Source organism: Miscanthus floridulus, chromosome 17, assembly GCF_019320115.1.
Source record: "Miscanthus floridulus cultivar M001 chromosome 17, ASM1932011v1, whole genome shotgun sequence".
In the NCBI taxonomy this organism is placed as follows: domain Eukaryota; kingdom Viridiplantae; phylum Streptophyta; class Magnoliopsida; order Poales; family Poaceae; genus Miscanthus; species Miscanthus floridulus.
Window position 1 is genome coordinate 102918147 of NC_089596.1, and position 20025 is coordinate 102938171.

At 45.4% G+C, this 20025-nt stretch overlaps 1 protein-coding gene across 3 annotated transcripts; it reads right to left on the reverse strand.

Moving 5' to 3' along the window:
• Window positions 1-367: 367 nt before the first annotated feature.
• Window positions 368-5396, reverse strand: LOC136518424 (mitogen-activated protein kinase 7-like). Of its 3 annotated transcripts, none has more exons than XM_066512082.1 (10): window positions 5202-5396; window positions 3552-3960; window positions 2909-3036; window positions 2695-2754; window positions 2417-2566; window positions 2167-2322; window positions 1851-2059; window positions 1643-1735; window positions 1313-1395; window positions 368-1201 (listed from the first exon to the last, which is right to left on the reverse strand). In XM_066512082.1, exons 1-10 carry the CDS (start codon window positions 5241-5243, stop codon window positions 768-770), a joined length of 1764 nt encoding a protein of 587 aa, XP_066368179.1. In that variant the 5' UTR covers window positions 5244-5396; the 3' UTR covers window positions 368-767. The 3 variants fall into 3 exon arrangements, with proteins under 3 accessions (XP_066368179.1, XP_066368177.1, XP_066368178.1); XM_066512080.1 differs by lacking the exon at window positions 5202-5396 and adding an exon at window positions 4501-5087; XM_066512081.1 differs by lacking the exon at window positions 5202-5396 and adding an exon at window positions 4317-4473.
• Between the last annotated feature and the right edge of the window lie 14629 nt (window positions 5397-20025).

Sequence of the window (20025 nt, forward strand, 5' to 3'; positions counted from 1 at the left end):
GCATCTAGGCAGTGGAATACCACCCACTGATGAACTGGCCACCCACTGCCGATTCTACTCCCCCAGAAGGATTACAAAACTCGGCAGTTGCCGATACTCAAAGTAATCTATATCTATAATATATATGATAATAACAAAAATTCCAGCCTCGTGCCCTATTCAGACTTAGGCCCGTTGGATTATCATGAGATTGTTAGTTATTACATTAATCAATGTTATCTTAGAGCCACTGTGAATACAAATCTAGATTTGACGTAATTATTATTGTACACTGCATATGCATACAATTTGACGGAGACATGTATAATGGCCATTTGGAAAATTCTATCTATAAACATCATTATATGATTTAAATGTTTATAACTGGAACAGAACATTTCAATGGGTTAAATACAAAATTAAGCGTTGCACTGTACACCTATCCACAAATTTCCCTTAGCCTTCTCTTCAGATGGATAACCTTCCCCCTTTCTTCGAAAGGGGCAGGCAGTGACCCGTGAGAATTGTCGACCGCCCTCGTCTTCACTTCTTGCGGCATAAGGAAGATCACTTCACAACGTTGGCCCGAGATCATCCCCATTGCTCATCAAACAAGAGCAATGAAGGCGACACATGCCATTTCCCAGCCTGAAAATCCTTTCCGGACACCTGCATCGTTGGTCAGGTATGCGCGTGCTCTGAATTTCCAGGCATAGGGAAGGGGCAGCTGGAGCTGGCGAGCTGCACTCCGGTTCCCCATCTTATTACCCTCCCCAAGGACATTGCTCTTAGTACAAACTTGTAACTCCATAGTGAAGAACACCGGCCTGACTGTACCCACCAGCGACCGCTGCGATGCCATTGAAGGGAGCAACGCCATGCAGCGTGCTCCTATGGAGGGTGGCCCTGTCTGTAAGATCAGCTTTGGGCATGCCCCTTGAGACATAGTACTGTGACGGGCGTATGTCCCGGGCCATCTCAGGTGCTACCTTGGCATCCATGAGATGCTGCCCTCTCCTATACTGCCTCTGGTCTTTCTCACGCTCTAGCTGATGCTCCTGCCTGTCGGAGCTGTCCGACTTCAGGTGGTAGCAGTAGACTGACGAGGTGTTGGTTACTGGAGGAACAGCTGGATTCCTTGCCACCCGTCGCGCAATGTGTTGATCAGTGACACTAGCACTCTCGAATGGTAATACTGGGCCTACCACTCTTCCTGGTCTAGCTGCAAGATTGGCAGAGATGAAGCATGTCAGAAAAATTGGGAGTCAGGACTCAGGAGTGACTGAAAAACAGACTGTTAGGTAGCCATAAATAAGGAAATGCAAACAGTTACCTGCTGGAATCCTTTGAGCAACCTGGGAGGTTGATGTTGGACCTTCCTTTGCAGGAATTGGAGTGGAGTGAACGGTTGTTGTCCTGCAAGCAGCAAATCAAGGTCAGCAGTCAAGTTTGAGTGAATTTTCTGTGACACCCCAGGCCAACCGATCATCTGATAGGGTTTAGGGTCTCTTGGGATAAATCTTTCAAGAAACACAATCGTTACGCTATCCTATATCTAGTTGACAAATCTTATTGAGTAACTAATACATTACCCTGGTTAATCAATTTCAACAACCAATAAATGGCAGCACAAATCATTGAGAGGAAAAGAAGATTATGTTACCTTGGGAGAGATTCATGCTTCCTGTCAAGCGTGGCATTACTCCCTCCATTTTCTTCTAAGCTAGCAAATTGCCTACGGAACCTGTCAACAGCGCTGCAAAATAAAAAATATTCAAGAACTATCAAGGTTGTATGTCATGAATATTACCACATTGAAACAAAATAACAAGAGGGAAAAGAAACTAAAAAGATATAGTCAAGGTAAGAACCTGGGATATAGAAAGCTTGTTTTTTCAGAGCCGTTCTTGTAATCCTTCAGAAGTTGAGGATGGTACTGCAGTATCTCCTGGAATATAAGTTCCTTGACGTCCTCTTTGGTAAACTTCTGTTCGAACTCAAATTCCATTTTCGAAATTGGCTGACAGGATGGTTCCCTCTCCACTTTTGCAATGCCTTTAAAATAGGAATCAGCCAACGCCTGGTCATGCATACAGCACAATTATTTTGTTAGAATATAATTCTGCAAAGTAACACAAATAACAGCAGTGTAAACATAAAATCTATGTTTCATTACGACAAACCTACCTCTTCAGCAGTTGGTCGATCCTTAGGATCAAATGCTAGAAGCCTTTGTAAGAGTTTGAGCGCTGAAGGATCTGCATTGGGGAACTTCTCTGAAAAGGGTATTGGCTGTTTCCTCCTCATGCTGCTCAGATACCTCCTTGCTTTCTCATTTCGAATCTGTAGACGAAGGAACAAAAACAGTTGAGACTTAGCAATAATTTATGCTTGATATTGAACATGTCTCAATATTTCCATAAATAATAAATCATACCTGTGAAATAGTATCTGCTGATGGCATGCCCAGGAGATCAGTCATCAAATCCAACTGGTGAACCACATTTTTACCAGGGAATAAAGGCTTCCCAGTCAAAATCTCCGCAAAAATGCAACCAATGCTCCACATATCAATAGCCGGTGAATACTGCACAAGAGAATCAACTTAATATCATCGGGATAACATAGGCATTTCAAACTAAATATTGAAGGTGGAGGAAACCAAAAAAAGACCGATACGACTTAACAAAACAATAGTATGAGAAAATTGAGTACCTTACTAAAGAAAGATCCACACAGCTCAGGAGCCCTGTACCATCTAGTAGCAACATAGTCCTGCAATCAAGGCAGACAGTGAGGCTCAAGTTCGAAGTAGGACTCTTTGGTACAGAACACTCTAAATCAACAATGTTGCTCATAACTCATAAGAGGCTTTGATAAAAATGCGATACTGTGAATCGACTATAGTAGAACTGTAAAAATAACATACCGTCCAGAAAACTGTGGTAGGAGAGTCATTAAATGCAACCCTTGCTAGCCCAAAATCACATATCTTGAGTTTGCAGTTAGCATTTGCTAATATATTTTTTGGCTTTAAATCACGATGATAAACATTAGCTGCAGAAAAATAGGCCAGTCAGAGGCTCAGAGCACATCTCAAAGTCACTCTATGATAGATATATATAAAGTAAATGCACATAAATGCATATGACATATTATAAGTGAAATCAGCACACATCCGCAGAATTTAAATAAGGTAAATGTTGATGTCAAGAGTATGGACATGTACACTTCCATCTAAGCACAGAGAATGTCAATAAATTTCATTTTCCTTTTTTTCAACACAAAGAAAGCAACACTAAATAATCAGAACCCCAAAGCTTACTTGAGAAAGCAAAGGAATGACTGAGAATACAATACACACATGAAAGTAAGTCCTTATAAATGATTAGCACTAAGCCACTAAAGTTGAATTCGCGTGCAAATGCTAGTCAGAACCATTCATACTCCAAATTGCAAACAGAAAAGCACGTTCATACTACTAATTGAGAACAGAAAAGCAGCACATCGCACTATGAATGCTAGTTAGAAGACCTTTCAAGCTAAAATAAGGAATCTTTAAAGGTGCATACCAGTATGAATATATTTCAATGCACGCAGCATCTGATAGAGAAAGAACTGGTGGTGTTCCTTTGTCAAGTCATTGTTAGCCTTAATAACTTGGTGAAGGTCGGTATCCATCAGTTCAAATACAACGTAAATATCTCTGTAGTCCCTCCTCGACGGAGGTAACATGACATGTTTGATCTCAACAATATCAGGATGCCTTAGCAGCCGTAGAAGCTTGATCTCACGGAGGATCCTAGCAGCGTCGGACAGATGCTCGAAGATATTCTGTATCTTCTTGATTGCTACCTTCTCACCGGTATGTCGGTCAATAGCTGAACAAACAACCCCATAACTTCCTTTGCCAATGATTTCCTGAATCTTGTATCTGTTGGCATCACCATATTCGCTGAAGAATTCCATCTCTGGTGAATTCTGTAAGTTTGAAAGAAGAAAACGTTAAGATTGCCTGCACAGCTAGTGAATAGCCTTTTTTCTGAAACGTATATTCAAGTCACCCATTGCAAAACGTAAGCAATGACATATGACTTGGAAACTGCCAAGAAATTCAGCAGAATTGCATGTTTTTCGAGTGTTAAAAGGCTGAGCCACCAAAATCGAACAATCAGCTCAGCAAAGTAGACAGAGGTGAGATCCCCAACAGGACCATCTAGACCGACTCTTCCACATATAGCAAGAGGCAGCCACTTCTGGCATGCACCAAGAGAATCATTTCTATTACTAAATTAACCAATGGCATAGTAGAATCTTTTAACCTGGTTTCTACTTACCGACAAACCAACTCAAACGCAAAAGCTCTGCAGCATCTACCCCCTCCGACACCCAGCACAGACTGACCTTTGCCACCGGCAAAAGAACTCCTTATCTCTCAAACCCTTTACCAAGGCTAATGATCACCTCTGAACAGGCAGCACTCTGCTTAAAATATACCTAGTAGATGGTAAATATACATACCTCCCAGTGGGCACGGAATATTTATACAGAGCTAAGCCAGCCATCTTTGTCCACAAAACGAAAGGAAACACTGCGACTTGGATTAGGATAAACATACCAAGTCACCCGAATCCAATACCCGCGTTTACCAAGAGGACTCCTCGACCACCCGTCTTGCGTTGCGTGGTATACTCCTACTACTAAAGAATTACCGCTCCCGCTTATAAGGATGGCGTGAAAAAAGAGCCAGATTTTGGGGGATTTGAAACTGAAAACCTAGCTTTAATGAGGGAGTGGATTTCTCGCAGATATATATAGTACTGTACCAAGGAGGAGGACTCTGGGGAAGACTAATAACTCGAATGATTCGGATAAGATGGGATCTCCTAAGAAGGCAAGAAGTCAGTATGGTAAATCCCATTCCCAGGGAAAGGCATATTCTCTCGCGCAGGGAGCAAGCAACTCAGGATCAAACCCGCAAGAAATCCAAATCCCCCCAAATCCAGCAGCTACTGCCGTGCCAAAGTCCGGAGGAACAGATAGGCCTGAGGCCGCATGCATCCTTATCCAGTCGTCCCACACGAGCGCCGCTGCTCAGCGCACAGCGCCCCCTATTCCGCCACAGGCAACACTCCTTCACGGGTCGGCGTCGTCCATGGCACCAGCAAAGGCAGATAAGAGAAAAGAAGCAATCTTTTTCGGTCTGGAACCGAGCTCCCCACCTTCTTCCTCTGCGCCACCGCACCGGCATTTGCCTCCGGCATCGTCAGGCCGCAGCCGTGGAGACCTCGCGGAAGAAGTGAGAGAGCCCCTGCCGGCCTGCCTTCTGCCGCCCCAATCCACAGGCAAGGACGACAACGAGGGGGAGGGGGAGAAGAGGAGTGGACGACGGAGGAGCAAAAGCGGCGTTCCCTTTGGGTTATATGAGCGCGGGGTGGGTGGGTGTGTGTTACAATTGTTAAACAAGTCGAGGGAGGTGTGGGTGGACGGTCCTACCCCTCCTCCGGCGACGGCGACGGCTGAGCTGCGGCGATGGCACGCGTCGTAGTCTCGGGGAAGGCGTAGGGGGTAGTTTCGTCATCCCCGCGTCTGATGCCGCGCTGGTCTTGACGTGGCTCTGGCGTTGACGTGGCTTTTTTTTTTTGTCTCGCTGGGTTTTAACTTAAACAGTTAAACCCGCTAAGTGGATAATTTTTTTTGCTTTTCCACGTGTATCGGGTGATAGTAATATCTTCACCGCCAGAAAATGGAAACAATGTCCTAAAATCTGTAATTCCGGGTAAACAAAAAACGGCAATAAAGAGAAAGCAAAAGGTTGCTTCCATTTGAGAGAAAGCAAAAGATTTACTCCTACTTAGAATTGTGTGCACATACAGGCTTCATACCAAATCACAGTACTACCATTGTAGCATGAGTTTTTATTTTTATGTTATACTACTACTGTACATTAGCTTTATTTCAGTCTTCGGCAAGCTTCTTTTTTTTTACAACAATCTTGGGCAAGCTTTAGGGCACTATCAGTGGGACACTACCGATGTGCTTAGCACTCGTACCGGACCCTACTCGGTTCTTGGATCTGACTCGTCACTCAACCACAAAAATAAATCATGATTCTTACGGAGACAGATTAGCTAAATGATGAATGTGCCCGGCCCCCGGGGACCCGGCCCCAGAGCAAGTACCATCCGGCGCGGTACGATCCGTTAGCGACAGGCCCTCCTCCTGTCGCTTGTCGTAAATAATCGTAAATTTTTAGTCAGAACAGTATTTTTCTCTCATACAAACCAGCCAGCAGTACTTCTTCACAAACCAGCAACAATACGAACCAGCCAACCGAACAGGCTGCTCGTCGTCGTCCCCTCCCCCTGCCGCTGGTGGTGGAGTGGAGTAGGTGGCGCGTTCCGTTGGCGCTGTAGCGTGAGCCCGATGCCCCAACCGATCTTTTTTTTGCACCATTTTTTGTATGGCAATTGGCACACATGCAGCGCTTTGCTCGCTTGTTTAAGCATAACAGCTCGCTAGCTTGTTGCTGCCTTTCTGCGGTAGTTTAAGCACGTACGCATGCATCGGATTCTGCGATGGTTTTTTCTCCCGGTGGTTTTGTCATGGAGAAAATTTGCTCATTGCCATCAAAATCTATATTGCTTTCCTCGTTGCCATAAAAAATAATAGCTTTTCTTATCTGTCATCAATTTGTGTTTTTTTACTCAACTGCCATTATCGTCAGTGGCGAAGCTAGAGCAATCTACAGGATAGTGCGTTTGTCTTGTGGGTGCATAGGCAAGTCTAATAGAGGGTGTATATATGATAAATTTTTAATCAAGTTCGCTGTTTTTGCATTTTTTTGGTGGTGCATTTGCACCCCCTACACATAACTTACCTTCACCCCTGATTACCGTGAACAAGAGCGTCATTCTGTTAGCAATATGTTAGACTGGAGGGAAACGATAGTTTTACCCCTCAAAAAAGTTGTCCAAGAATTCCTTGATGTCATTGATGTCCAGAACCATATATCAGATAAAATGATAGAAACTGCAACATAAATATTATAGGAACATGACAAACAACATTAAGGCAACATATTTTGAACACAATTAACATGACATTAGGCATACACTATATAGATGTTCATTGGTTCACCAAGCAAAGTAGCAGTTCATTGGTTCACAGACCAAGCAAAAGAGCAAGTTCAACGGGTCATCATTGTCCATATAATTCGCAATTAGGCTCATTCTCGCTAAGCAAAATAAGCAGCCATAAGTTTGCATAGCAAGCAAAATAAGGCAGTTGCACTACTTAACATCACATGATATGCATGAACTACGAATTAAGATCTAAAAGTTTCCTCTTGCTTCTAGTGTGTGCAGTAGGGCTTTGGTTTAGAGGAGTCTTGCTTCTGGTCGCCATAGTTGGACTATCGGGTGGCACTGGAACCATCTTTTTCGTCTTCTTCACTTGTGCCTTGGCCTTTCTTTTATCCTTTTTCTGTTATGTAGGCGTGGATGTGGAAGGTGGTGGTGTTGTTTCACCTAAAGACATGAAAGGGTAATCAATGCAAGTGGATCAGGTTGGTTTGAGCCACTTCTAGACCTGCATGTGAGAGAGCTTTACAATTTCAGAGGATAATATCGAGAATGTTGTGACCAGAAGATTAACTTTATAATTTGAGCGTATAATATTGAGAATACTATAATCAAGAATAGGAGTTTTGCAATTTCAGCATACCCGAAAGAGTTTCCAGAACCTAAGCTAACTGAAGCGCCTTAGCTGTAACACACAAAAAAGATACATTTTTAAGAAAAACAACTCCGAATACAGTATATGATGAGATTTGTAAAAGTGTACAGAGAAGGTCTGCATCTAAGCATATGTAAGGAAAATACAAACTAGTTATGCATGTAAGCATGTGTTGCTGAATTTCATTTGTACGAAAAATAATTAAAATTTTGGCTATAGGTAGATGTCAATTGATTTTAATGGAATTATAGTGTGCTTATAAAAAAGGCATTTATAGGTGATTGTTCTAGAAAAAAACAATTTAAAAATAACTTTTAAAATTGGTGCTTTATCTGCAATGCTATATTAACTGACTAACATGATGAACCCATGTTGCTCAGTTAAGTGTTCTGAAAGGGCTTGGCTTAATAATATTCTGTGTTACTAAAAGTATAGTGTAATTACTATATGAATGATTTTGTGATCATCTGTACAGAGGCATACCTAGAAGGAAACTGCATTGTTTTAGGTCCTGCTTAAACTAGGACAATACTACTCTCACACGATGGTTCAATTCTCTTCTTCCTCCTCTTCGGTTTCTCCCTGCATTTCATAAATCACATCCAATATTAAAAGGCGTCAATATAAAATTAATAACAAGTGGCAAAAAAATTAAAGATGAGCAATGCCAGCATGCTTACTTCTCAGCTGGCATGGTTGTTATATCATCAGGGTCACCATACTTGCAGTTATCCAAATTTAGACCTTTGTACTTCTTTGTCCAATTATTGAAGCACTCTGTTAAATTATTGGTCACATAGTCAACTTTGCAATGTGTCCAGAACTGACTTCTTGTCCATATCTTAATATGTCATTGCCTTATATAAGCCATTACTTCTGGTTTAGCATCTTCCATTGCTTTTCCAATGCTGCTAAAAAAGTAGGGGCTCAATGAATATGCTATGGGCCAAAGATGGTCCTCAAATATCTTTCTGTTGTACTTTTTCTTGAAGTTTGACACCAAATGCACCATGCACTCTCTATGTTCTGTATTTGGGAACACTTCCTTCACTCCTGCCATCACTCCTTGACCAGCATCTGTACAGATAGCTAAGCCTGTAGGAGATCCAATGGCATCTCTAAGCCTTTGCATAAACCAAATCCCATTTTCATTTGTTCTGAGTATGTCACTCCAACAGCAACTGGATACATCCAATTATGCCCGTCAACAGCTATTGCACATGCTAGCTGCCCCATAAACTTTCCTGTCAAAAAGGTGCTATCTATGGCCAAGTATGGTCTGCATCCTTTTAGAAAACTATCTATGCATGGTTTCATAGCAAAGAAGAACTTATTAAATCTGTTTTGATCAGCAATTTTGTAGTGATCTATGACTACAAAATTTCTAGGGCTGCACTTTTCAACGTCTACCTTAAACTATATAGGTTGTCAAAGCTATTGTCCTAACTACCTGTAGGATCTCTGGTACGCCTAGAGGGGGGTGAATAGGCCTGTAAAAATTTAACTCAAACCGAAGTCAAATTCACCCACAGCACTGCCGCTCTATGAGCGCGTCACTGCCGCACCTACAGGAGAGATTAGTTCACAGTTCAAAATGTTCCCAATGAAATTTAGATTGGGTATATTTCTTAGCTTCCTGTAGGGTAGTAGATCACAGATCGACAACTGAAAGTGATGGGAACACCACACACAAGTAGATCGGCCTCAAACTCTAGAAATCACCTCAACAACAACAGAAACACAAGTGTAGCAACACAAGCACAAGATGACAAGGATTTATTCCATGATTCAGCTCGCCACCAAGGCTTGCCTAAGTCCACGTTGTTGAGGTGTACCACTAAGGCTTAAGGGTTTGTAATCTTACCTCGTTCTCAAGTCAAGAGAGTGAACTCTTGAGATGAGGGGTGATTTTACTCGCTGCAAGAGGTGGTTACAAACCTCCCGAGACTGCCATACAAGTTGGCAAGCTCCGCAGGCGATGCTCTAGCCGGCTAGGAGCAAAACTCCAAGAGTAACAAACACAACCGCCGACTAAGATGTGAACCAAGTGCTCTTTAGAGTTTAGGAATCAATGGAGCTGCTCTCTAATCGGGTTTAGGACCCTTATCCCTCAAGAATTGATGAAAAATTAATGGATTTGCTTGGGGGCTTGAGGTCAACAATGGAGTGAGAGAGAGAGAGAGAGCTCCTGCTCTGTTTTGGATGTGCTGAAGTGAGAAAAAAGAGAGCAGGTTACCGTTGGGAGGAAGAGGAAAGGTATATATACCCCCCAACCCCCAACGGTCACTACAATCGTAGATAGCCGTTGGGGAGGAAAGGAAAAGGTATATATACCCCCAGCCCTCAACGGACATCGCACCCAAGAGGTCGGGCGAGACGAAGCCAGTGGCCTCGAGGTCGGGCGAGACAGAGCCCATGGCCTAGAGGTCGGGCGAGACAAAGCCCATGGCCTAGAGGTCGGGCGAGATGGAGCTCGCACCCAAGGGGTCGGACGAGACGGAGCTCGCACCTAAGGGTTCAGGCGAGACGGAGCTCATGACCAAAGGGTTGGGAGAGCCGAAGCCCGCGACCAATGGTCGGGAGAGCCGAAGCCCACAACCAAGGGGTCGGGCGACCCTCTCTTCAAGTGCGGCAGTGTCGCACCACACAAGACAGCAAGGATAATAGTGAAGTGTAGATTGTCTTGGCTGTGAATCTGAGGATGCATGTGGTTGTTTGAGCACTTGGTAGCACATATTAGCTTAAGCATTGTGCCCCCTTTATAGTACGGCTTTTTCTATACTCAAATTCAATATATAAAAGAATTTAAACCTCCTTTGAGTTTGAAGCCATCTACATTAGGGCTCCTCCATTTCGTATAGCATCCTTGAATATAAATTCTCGGCTTATCATCTCAATAAATCTCATTAGTTCTCTAATTGCGTGGTCATTATCACCAAAACCCACAATTAAGGCTTAATTGCACTTTCACTACCAAATAGTTGTTTATCAGCTAGCTTCATACCATCATACACTCTTTGGTAAGGTACATCTACCTTGTGCTTATCCTTTATCCGCCTCACCAATCCTTTAGCTCCCACGCTTGCATCTTCCGCGAGCCAATCCTTGACTTGTTCACACACCCAGAATTTGCTTGTATTCCTCACTACCTTACTCCTTGAACTGGAACATGAATGTTTATGTGGGTTCCTCGTCACCTGCATATACATTTCAACAAATTGAACAAATGTTCTTAGAAGGCAGCTAAATAAAGCACTCATCCTTTAACAATATACCCAGAATTTTACAAAATAAAGCATAGAATAAAAAAGAATTCAATTGGACAAATGTTACCTTCATTGTAATGTTGTCCTTCATTGTACGAGCATGTAATCTCCATCTACATCCTTCATATTTCTTCCTTGAACAATATACCCTCACTCTCTCTGGGTTACTCTTTTCGATGTTAAGCTCAAATTCATGTTTAATAGCATTCTGAGAAAGTGCTAACCTAAACTCACACATGTTGGGATATATGTTGCCGTGGAGGATCATTTTTGTCATAAGCTAAAACTGGTGTAGGTGGCAGAGGATCTTTCCCAACTAGACCATCCTTTTCCTCATACTCTTCATTAGACTAAGAGTCACTGCTCTCAATTTGAGCAGGTCCAGATTTACCATGGGTCAGGTATTCAGCTTCATCATCAATACCCACATGTTCATTATGTGGTTTAGGATTTGCAAGAATACCATCAACAGCAAGAATATCATCATTAGTAGGCTCATTTGTGCTAGGTTGGCTTGAAGGCATAGTGGACTAGCTTGTTGAAGGCATAGTGGACTAGCTAGCAGAAGGCATAGTGGACTGGCTAGCAGAAGGCATAGTGGACTGGCTTGCTGAAGGCATAGTGGACTGGCTAGCAGAAGACATAGTGGACTGGCTTGCTTGAGGTATAACTGGACAAGCCATGGATGGAGTACTTGGGATATCAAGGACCTCTAAATTTTTAGAAGTATAAAGCTTAGGGATGGGCACAACATCTCCAGGTTCAGTGTATGTAATGGTCATGCGAACTACCTTGCTATTAACATGTTTGCTGAACATTGCAAGAAGTTCTTGATCTGTTGTGACTTGAGGGAAGATCTTTTGGAACTCATCATAGTAAAAACAGTAACTATTTCATTGTAGCCATGTGGATATGCATTGACAATTTCTTTGACAAGATCCTTAAAATTGCATCGATCAGCATCAACCACCTTGGTGATATGAAAGCATGCAAACTCCTTCCTACGCATTTTAGGATTCCCAGAAAGTCTGATTTTCAACAGGTAGCTGGACTCAGGGTCCATCTTGTGAATCAATACGCTATCAAAACTATGCACAACCAACAAAGTCTACTCGTTCGTGCTCCATCTTCTAATCGACAAGAGATAAGAAGAGAAAGGGAAGAGCAAAAGCAATTACCCTGAAGGAAGCCATGATGTGTCAGAGCTATGTGTCGGCGACGCCATGCCTCCTCAGACCATGTGCAGTGAGGAGGGGCAGTAGGTTGGGCCGGAGGAGAGGCGTCCCGTCGGTGAAGACGTCCCGACGTCGGTCGATGTCCAGCTGGGTGGTGTCCCGGCGGGTCGGTGTGCCGGCTGGGTGGCGTCTGGTCGGGTCAGCGGGTCGGTCGGTGGCGGCGGTGGAGCCAGGCCCCGTGGGCTGTGGCGGCGGTGGCACCCGACCCCGCGGGTGGCGATGGCTCGGGCGCGAGGCTCGGGGACACGAGATCGCCGGCTCGCGCGCTGGATCGGGTGGAGCTAGGGTTCGTTGGTCTTTTTTTTTTGTGTGTCTACTGGTAGCCTATCGTCTTGGCTAGAATGTCGGGTTCGTGGGGGTATCCCACCGCTTTGATCTGGGCAGGGGCAAAATCAGAAAGTGAACATGGGGACACAGGTCACGCCGTATGCTAAATGGCAATTAAGAAAATAAACTATATAACCTGATAGCAGTTAAGAAAACAAACCACATGTACTTAACGGTGATGGCAGTTAAGTAAACAAAAACACAAATTGATCGCAGATAAGAAAAACTATTATTTTTTATGGCAACGAGGAAAACAGTATAGATTTTGATGGCAATGAGCAAATTTTCTATTTGTCTTGTGGGGGTTGCTGGAGTGAGGAGTCGGTGGTGAGTCGTCCGACCGTGCTTTTGGCGGGCTGTGTGGTCTGTGGAGAGGATAACGTAGTTTATTGCGTCCTTCCCTTGTCGGTTTTGAGAAACAGTTTGCAAATTGCAATCTTGCATTGCGCGCTGGGTTCCTGTAAGGTAGCTAGGGCGTGGCGGTTGCTGGATACGTATTTTTATTACCTTGATCGGCCTCTTGACTTGACGTTCGGTGAAAGATGACAATCGAAGAGACGGAGAGATTTCTGCTGCTTTGATCCCCCGATGCAGTAGCATATCTGTCCATGTCAACTTGTACACAAGAAAAATCAGGGTAAGAGGTTAGAGGTACAAATGCACAATGACCATGTTTATGAATATAATTTTATCATAAATCATTGTTAAAGTTAAGATGTGCCACAGACGTACTGATCAGTATTGAATTTAAATAGGATATAATAAAGAATGAAGAAAGAAAAAGATACGCCAGAGATACCATAGTTTACATTTGATGCGACTCGGGAAAGGTTAAATGGACTTAGGCCTGGTTTAAATCCAGGTTATAAAGTTTTGGCTGTCAGATATTACATGGGGTGTTTGATATTAATAAAAAAATAAATTACAGAATCCATCAGTAAACCATGAGACGGATTTATTAAACCTAATTAATCCGTCATTAGAACATGTATTATTGTAGCACCATATTGTCAAATCATTGACTAATTAGGCTTAAAAGATCCGTCTCGCAAAGTAGTTATAATCTGTGTAATTAGTTATTTTTTAGTCTATATTTAATACTTCATGTATGTGTCTAAACATTCAATGGGATAGGACATAAACGTTTGGAGGAACTAAACAAGACCTTATATTCACGATTGGAGGAGGGTTTTTTTTTTCTTAGCTTGGCCGGTAGATTAGGTGGGGTGCTTCAATCGTATGTTCTGATTTGCTAAATGCTAGTAATAGGACGGATTGATTTGGAATACTTAATTTGAAGGGCATAACCGATGGACGAATTATATTTTTTACATAGGAAATAGGGACCAATTTTAATTTTGTGGGGTGGCTCGCTTTGGAACATCCCAAAGAGAGGCGCTGTGCTGTCACTGGCACCGATGTACTAATAATATGTGTGTGGCGGGAGAACACACTTTTCTTTTTCATTAATTCCTACTACCTCCATCCCAAAAAAAAAATATTGTCATATTCGTTTGGCTGATAAGCTATGATTAAAAGTACTGTTGACTGATTGTTGTGAAAAAAATATATTATTCATTGGTTAAAAAAGTACGACTTATAAGTCAAACGAACAGGGCTGGTGACTCTAATTATTTCTCTGAGGACTACTCCGGTACTCCTAAAAATGGCACAAATCTCCACTTTTCTTTTTTCATTAATCCCTAATACCTCCATCCAAAAAAAAATGTGATTCTAATTATTTTTCTGAGGACTACTCCGGTACTCCTTCTAAAAATGGCACAAATCTCAAAGCATTCATCAAACTAATTAATTATTTTCTTAGAGTTTTATTGCGTTGTTTTTTATATTGTCATATCATATAGAATGAAACAAAACATAAAACATGGATGAAACCCTCGCTCTCAGTGAAAAGTTTCATTCTATTATTTTGTAGACATTAAATTCATAACTTATAGAGAATTGGTAATCGTGCCAAGAGAGTCTCGTCCCCATGAAACTAACTCCTCTTTCTTCTCAAAATGTTGCCACATCATCAAAAGCACCTACGTGACAACTCATTAAATGCAAATAAAAACATGATGAAGCTCCAACCGAGACTGACCTTATTGATTTGTTGTCTAGGTCACGGTTGGGCTCAACCCGTCTAACCCAACCCTGAGTCCAGTCCATTAGCTCTCACATCCTTTATTCAACGCTGCTCTGTTATGCGTCGAAGAAGACGACGTCCCAAGCAGCGGCGACTTGCAGACTAAGCCAAGGGCGGCCTCCTTTCCCCTCCTCCCCCGATCCCATCATAGCACAATCACACTACAGCATTAGCGATACGTGTGAACAAAATAAACCTTTCTTTTGAAAGCATCCAGCCGAAAAGGCAAAATAAATAGCTACAGAAATGAGCATGTGCCAAGCATGCATGCTTCACCAAAACAGTTTCCTAATAATAACGTCGATGTGTCGGTTCGAGTCGCGTGTCTTGACACGCCAACAAGCGCTAGAGGAGGGTCAACGAGCACATACATACAACCGGGCCCCAGCGTGTTCGTCCAAGTCACCCGGCCGACGTGGCACCACTAGGAGTCACTCCTGCAGCCTCAGCTACTGCTGCTAGTGCCTTTCCTGAATTCCTCCATCAGCACGCTGTGACCTGTGACCGCGACCTCGCGACGTTGAGGCGCCCGCGAACGAAAGCAAACGATCGAGATCTGGACGCGGGTCCGGTGCCGGGCCACGATCGGGATCTGCTGCCTCGGCGATTGCGGCGGCACAGCGATTAGAATATATACCGCGGCATGGGACACGCACATTGCTGTTGCCGGCTGCCCCGTGAGTCCGTGTTCCGTGACGAGCGAGCTCGGCTCTGGTCCCCCGCGGGCGGAAGCACGCGCGTGAAGTGAAGAAACGGAGTGGGTGATCCACCGATCGGCACGCACATGGCGACATCCATCGGGATCTCGCCAGCCATGTGCGGCCGCGGCCGTACCAGCTCGTATCCGTCGTGCGTACGTTACGTGTCAACCCGGCCCGGAAGCTCCGGGCGACGCCACAAGGGCCGCGCGCCGTACTCTCTCCATCTCCGTCCGTCTCGTGTGTCGCTATCTGACACACACAGGCGATATGGCGGACCATGGATGGGCGGGCAGACGGCACTGATTGAGCCGGGAAATATCTCGGACGCCTCTGCGCCGGGTTGGTACGTGGCGGCAGGCTGCGCACGCGGTCTCGTGTGTCTCGCTCGCTCGGCGTGTGTCTGCCTGTCCCCCACGCATCGTGATCCCGCGCACCGCGTGCTGCTGCGGTGCACTGCCTGCTGTAGTCTGTAGACGCGTCGCGCCGCGCGCGCGTCCCACCACTGTAGGTTTGGGCGCGCCGATCGGCGGCATGTGGAGACCGTAGAATGAAGAAGCAAGAGCAAGAAACACGAGGGGGGCTGTAATAACCCAGCGTGAAACACGCGTGTTTTTGCAGGTTGCGCCCCAGGAGCAAGAAACCGGAGGAGCATCGGACGATGGCGCCGGGCGTCCCGGTGGGGATTTCACGGTGGTTGGTCCAATGGTTGGAGACACGTGATTTCCGTTTTGTCTGTTCAAACAAAGGAATGGCAGGCCGTCGTTTCCTCATGCGGCACTGATTGCAAGCCTACGCGGTACGTCGTCGTTCCCTACGAATTTACTAGTACAATTGATGACGATGATATTGATACCCCTAGCGTATGCTCCTGCTACACCCCAATCATCATTCATTCCATCGGACAGCAGCGACAGCACACAGCATCCGTATCCGAGGTGCCGATGTACGGAGTGCCCATGTATTTCTTCGTTTTATTAGGGCAAAAAATCTGCGTAGAGTACTAGTATCACCTACCTATACCAGAGAAGAAAAAAAAAGAGTCTAGATGCCATACCATACGTACTACTCCTACGTGGAAGACCAAAATATCTGAGGATCATTGCGGCTGCTGGACCGGACGGACCGCTCTGCTTCCGTGCGTCACTGCGTTCAGTGCCACAGCTCCCGGCCTCCCGCCAGCACCAAGCGGAGTCTACTCTACGTAGCTGCTGCACCTGCACAGCTGCACTGCACACGCACCGAGTGACGGACGCAACGCGAAGCGCCCGCCGGACAGATTTGGTGCACGAGCTTGTGGGTCGCGGGGCCACCGACGGGGACGTGCGCACGGCCCCGTCCGATCGGCTATGCTAAGCTGTTTAACATCCGGCGCGAGAGCGAGACCCACGAGCGCGACGGCCGGGCGTGGCAGCATCAATCCGCCCGACGGCTCGAGCTGCTGAAAAGCACGGCCACGGCCGTGGACTGCCGCTGCAGCCGCCGGCTGCCGCGCTTGCCGATCGATGCGGTGGTGACACACAGAGGATCCGCCCGCGTGGGAGCGAGCGCGACGCCTTTCGTTTCGGCATCACTCGCGGCGGTCGCTGTCGGGCGCTGGTGTGGGATCGGGGCCTGCTGGATTATTGCTCATTTTTTTTAAATGTTTCGACGCGGACGTGTGTGGTGCGCGTGGGGCAGGAACGGGGAGCGCGTTTGGCTTAATTGGCGCGTGTGCCGACTGGGGTCACCGCACCGGGCCAAGGAGGAGGAAGCAACGGACGAAGCAGCTGCAGCTGCAGCAGTGTCAGCAGCGTGTGAATAGTCGGGACCCCCAGCATAGCATCCCACAGCGCCCCCCGGCACGGCTCACCTGCGTCGCTGCTGCTGCTTTCCAACTTCCGAGTCCGAGGGGCGAGAGGGAGGGGAGGGAACAACAGGAGCCGCTACTTTGCTGCTCTTGCCTTTTTCCTCCGATGGCACCCCGTACGTCCGGCCGCAAGGTTTTCACTGGACGACGATGGCGAGTATAGTTTTGCTTGCCTTGGCTTGGCTCCATTAGAGCTCCGGCTGTCGACGCCCGTCCGTCCGTCCGGCGTGCTGCTACTGATGGTTTATTTAACAGAGCCGTATTGTATCGTGGATTATTTACTGTTGGCTGATTTGGTGTGAGAGAAAAACACTGTTCCCTGTTAGCTGCCAAGGCCCATGGATTAACGAACGGTAGGTGTAGTCTGTACAACACGAACGGCGGCGGCCTGTATCAGTCAGAGCAGTCAAAGCTCGCTCGATCAAAAAACATACTGGCCGTGCCGTGCATGTCATGTCAGCGAGCTTGTGTATCGAGTGAGCCGGCCACGTACCGTGGCCATATGGGTGGGTGGTGATGCCTCGTCCGGGCCGCACCAACAGTGGGAGCTACGGCGACGGCAGTGAATTCCATTATTATTACTGATGCTGGTCAGCTGATATGAGCCGCGACGACGAGACGGCTCACCGTGCGTGCGTGCGTTTGCCGACGGCGACGGCGACGGCACACGGTGGTTGTTTTCGTTTTCTGTTTCTTGATGACTTCTTTTTTAATTTGGTGCGACTGGTATGTATGTGATGGTGAGTTAAACGGGCCGGGGCTTGCCAGAACATTCTGACGAGAGAGAGTGACTGAGAGGGAAGGAAATGGGCGGACTCGGACTGATGCGTGATGATTGTGTTGCGTCGCTGGAAATGGGCGGACTCGGCCGACTGATGCGTGATGATTGTGTTGCGTCGCTCGCTCGCAGTTTCTGTTGTAAAAAACATATGGACTCCGTCAAGAAGGAAAGAGAATGAGAAATTCTAATCATAGTTTGTTTATATACGGACTCTTACCAAATTCTTAGATTTTGATAGAGCTATATATACGTGGGAGGTCTACGATGTAATCACCAATATTTAGAGAAATAAATGTCATATTCGCTTATCTTATAATCCGTACTTTTCAGCTTGTTTTTTCAGCCGGAACAATGTTTTTCTCTCACAACAAATCAGCCGGAACAGTATTTCGGCTTGTTTTTTCAGCGAAGCGAACAGGGCCAAAGAATAATCTCCTTAACTCTTATGTCTATGTGTTCTACTTTCATCTACTATATTGATCATAAGAGACGGAGAGGATAAGGTCCTGACCGTTGGCAACATGTTTTATAACACGTTATCAGCACGACAAGTTCTACGTCGACATCGCCGTTGAAGCTGTCGTTGATCTTCAACGCCGACGCTTGTGCCGACATCCCGCCGCGACTACTTGAATGACGTCGACATCCCCGATGTCGTTAGCGGAACGGATCTACTACCTCTACCTGCAACTAATCTACGCTACATCGACATGCACTGTTGCCGTCAAGCAGCCAGTTCTACGACAATGCCAAACGCCCTACGCGGTATATATCTACTAATCACTGTCCTACGCGGCATCTGACGTAGATCAAATTAGCATCCTCTAAAGGGTACGAAAGAACCGCATCTCGCAGATTGCGTTTGCCTTGGCTATTAAGCCTGTTTACTATTTTCTTGATTGAATAACTGAACTGTACATGAAGTACGTACATACACACTCGAGTACACCAATAGTATATGCACGGATACATGCTAGTGACACGAAGATCACTGCATTAGAGAGAAACCGATCTTGCACGATCCTTGTGGTCCGACTCTAAGCCTGCATGTTTAGCATCGATCGGCCATCAAGCTGAATTATTATTTTGCTTTTAATCCGTGTGCAAGCAATAGCAAGTACACTTATATGCTTGCACGCATATTTATTTGCTTATCATATGATTTTTGCATATACAGTAATTCATCTACGAGAGGTTAATCTAGGGTTATAATAAAAAAAGAGAGCATGGTAGGCTCTACCTCGTCACATAACTGAACGCCACGAAGTCTATCATGTTGAGCTCTTGCATGAGCACACGGGCACACGGTCGTGCATCCATGAACTAAAAGCTGTCCTCGGCGTGTCGCTTGTTGCATCTATCTCGGCCTGCAGCTGAGCAGCTAGCTAGCCGTAATCGGCTCGTACGCCGTTGGTTGTCTGAACGTTCCTGATCGCGTCCATGCGCACCGGTGGTCTGTACGCCACAGGCGCACCCTGACACTTCGCGTTACTTTCGATCCAGCCTCCAGCAGTGGCTGCCAAATGCAATCATGCCTAGGTTCGTGCTTCCCGTTCTCCTCGAGTTGAGTCCCATCTATGACGCCGCGGCTCGCACGCTGGAGGCGGCTAGTCTATCCTGGCCTGCAGTCGTATCGTACAATAGGCCTGTACGCCTTCGTATCTACTCTGGATCGGCTAAAAACAAACCGAAGCAGATCTTAACGGAACTATAGGAGAACACGGGCCAGAATCAGTCTAAGCATTGAATTGGAATTGGACTCTTGTAGAGTCGATCATGTACTTCACGAGAATTAGGGTGCTTTAGTTTTTACAGCAATTTTCTGAAAAATTAACCCTAAACCCACTGTTCATGCATATTTATTGTATGTCTTATACCTGTATGTATGAGTGTGTAAATATACACACATTAAATCTGAAATTTAATGGGTGTTGTTTCTACCTTTATTTTTCTGTATCAAATAGTAGATTAATTCTAAAAATTTTCTATGCTTTGAATTTAATT

What these genes read in the sequence shown, in the direction of transcription:
- LOC136518424 (XM_066512082.1), bottom strand. Translation starts at nt 5,243, where the DNA reads ATGCCGGAGGCAAATGCCGGTGCGGTGGCGCAGAGGAAGAAG. An exon ending in CAGCAGATACTATTTCACAG is followed by an intron (nt 2,323 to 2,416) that starts GTATGATTTATT and finishes CTTCGTCTACAG; the next exon opens with ATTCGAAATGAGAAAGCAAG. An exon ending in ATCGACCAACTGCTGAAGAG is followed by an intron (nt 2,060 to 2,166) that starts GTAGGTTTGTCG and finishes ATGCATGACCAG; the next exon opens with GCGTTGGCTGATTCCTATTT.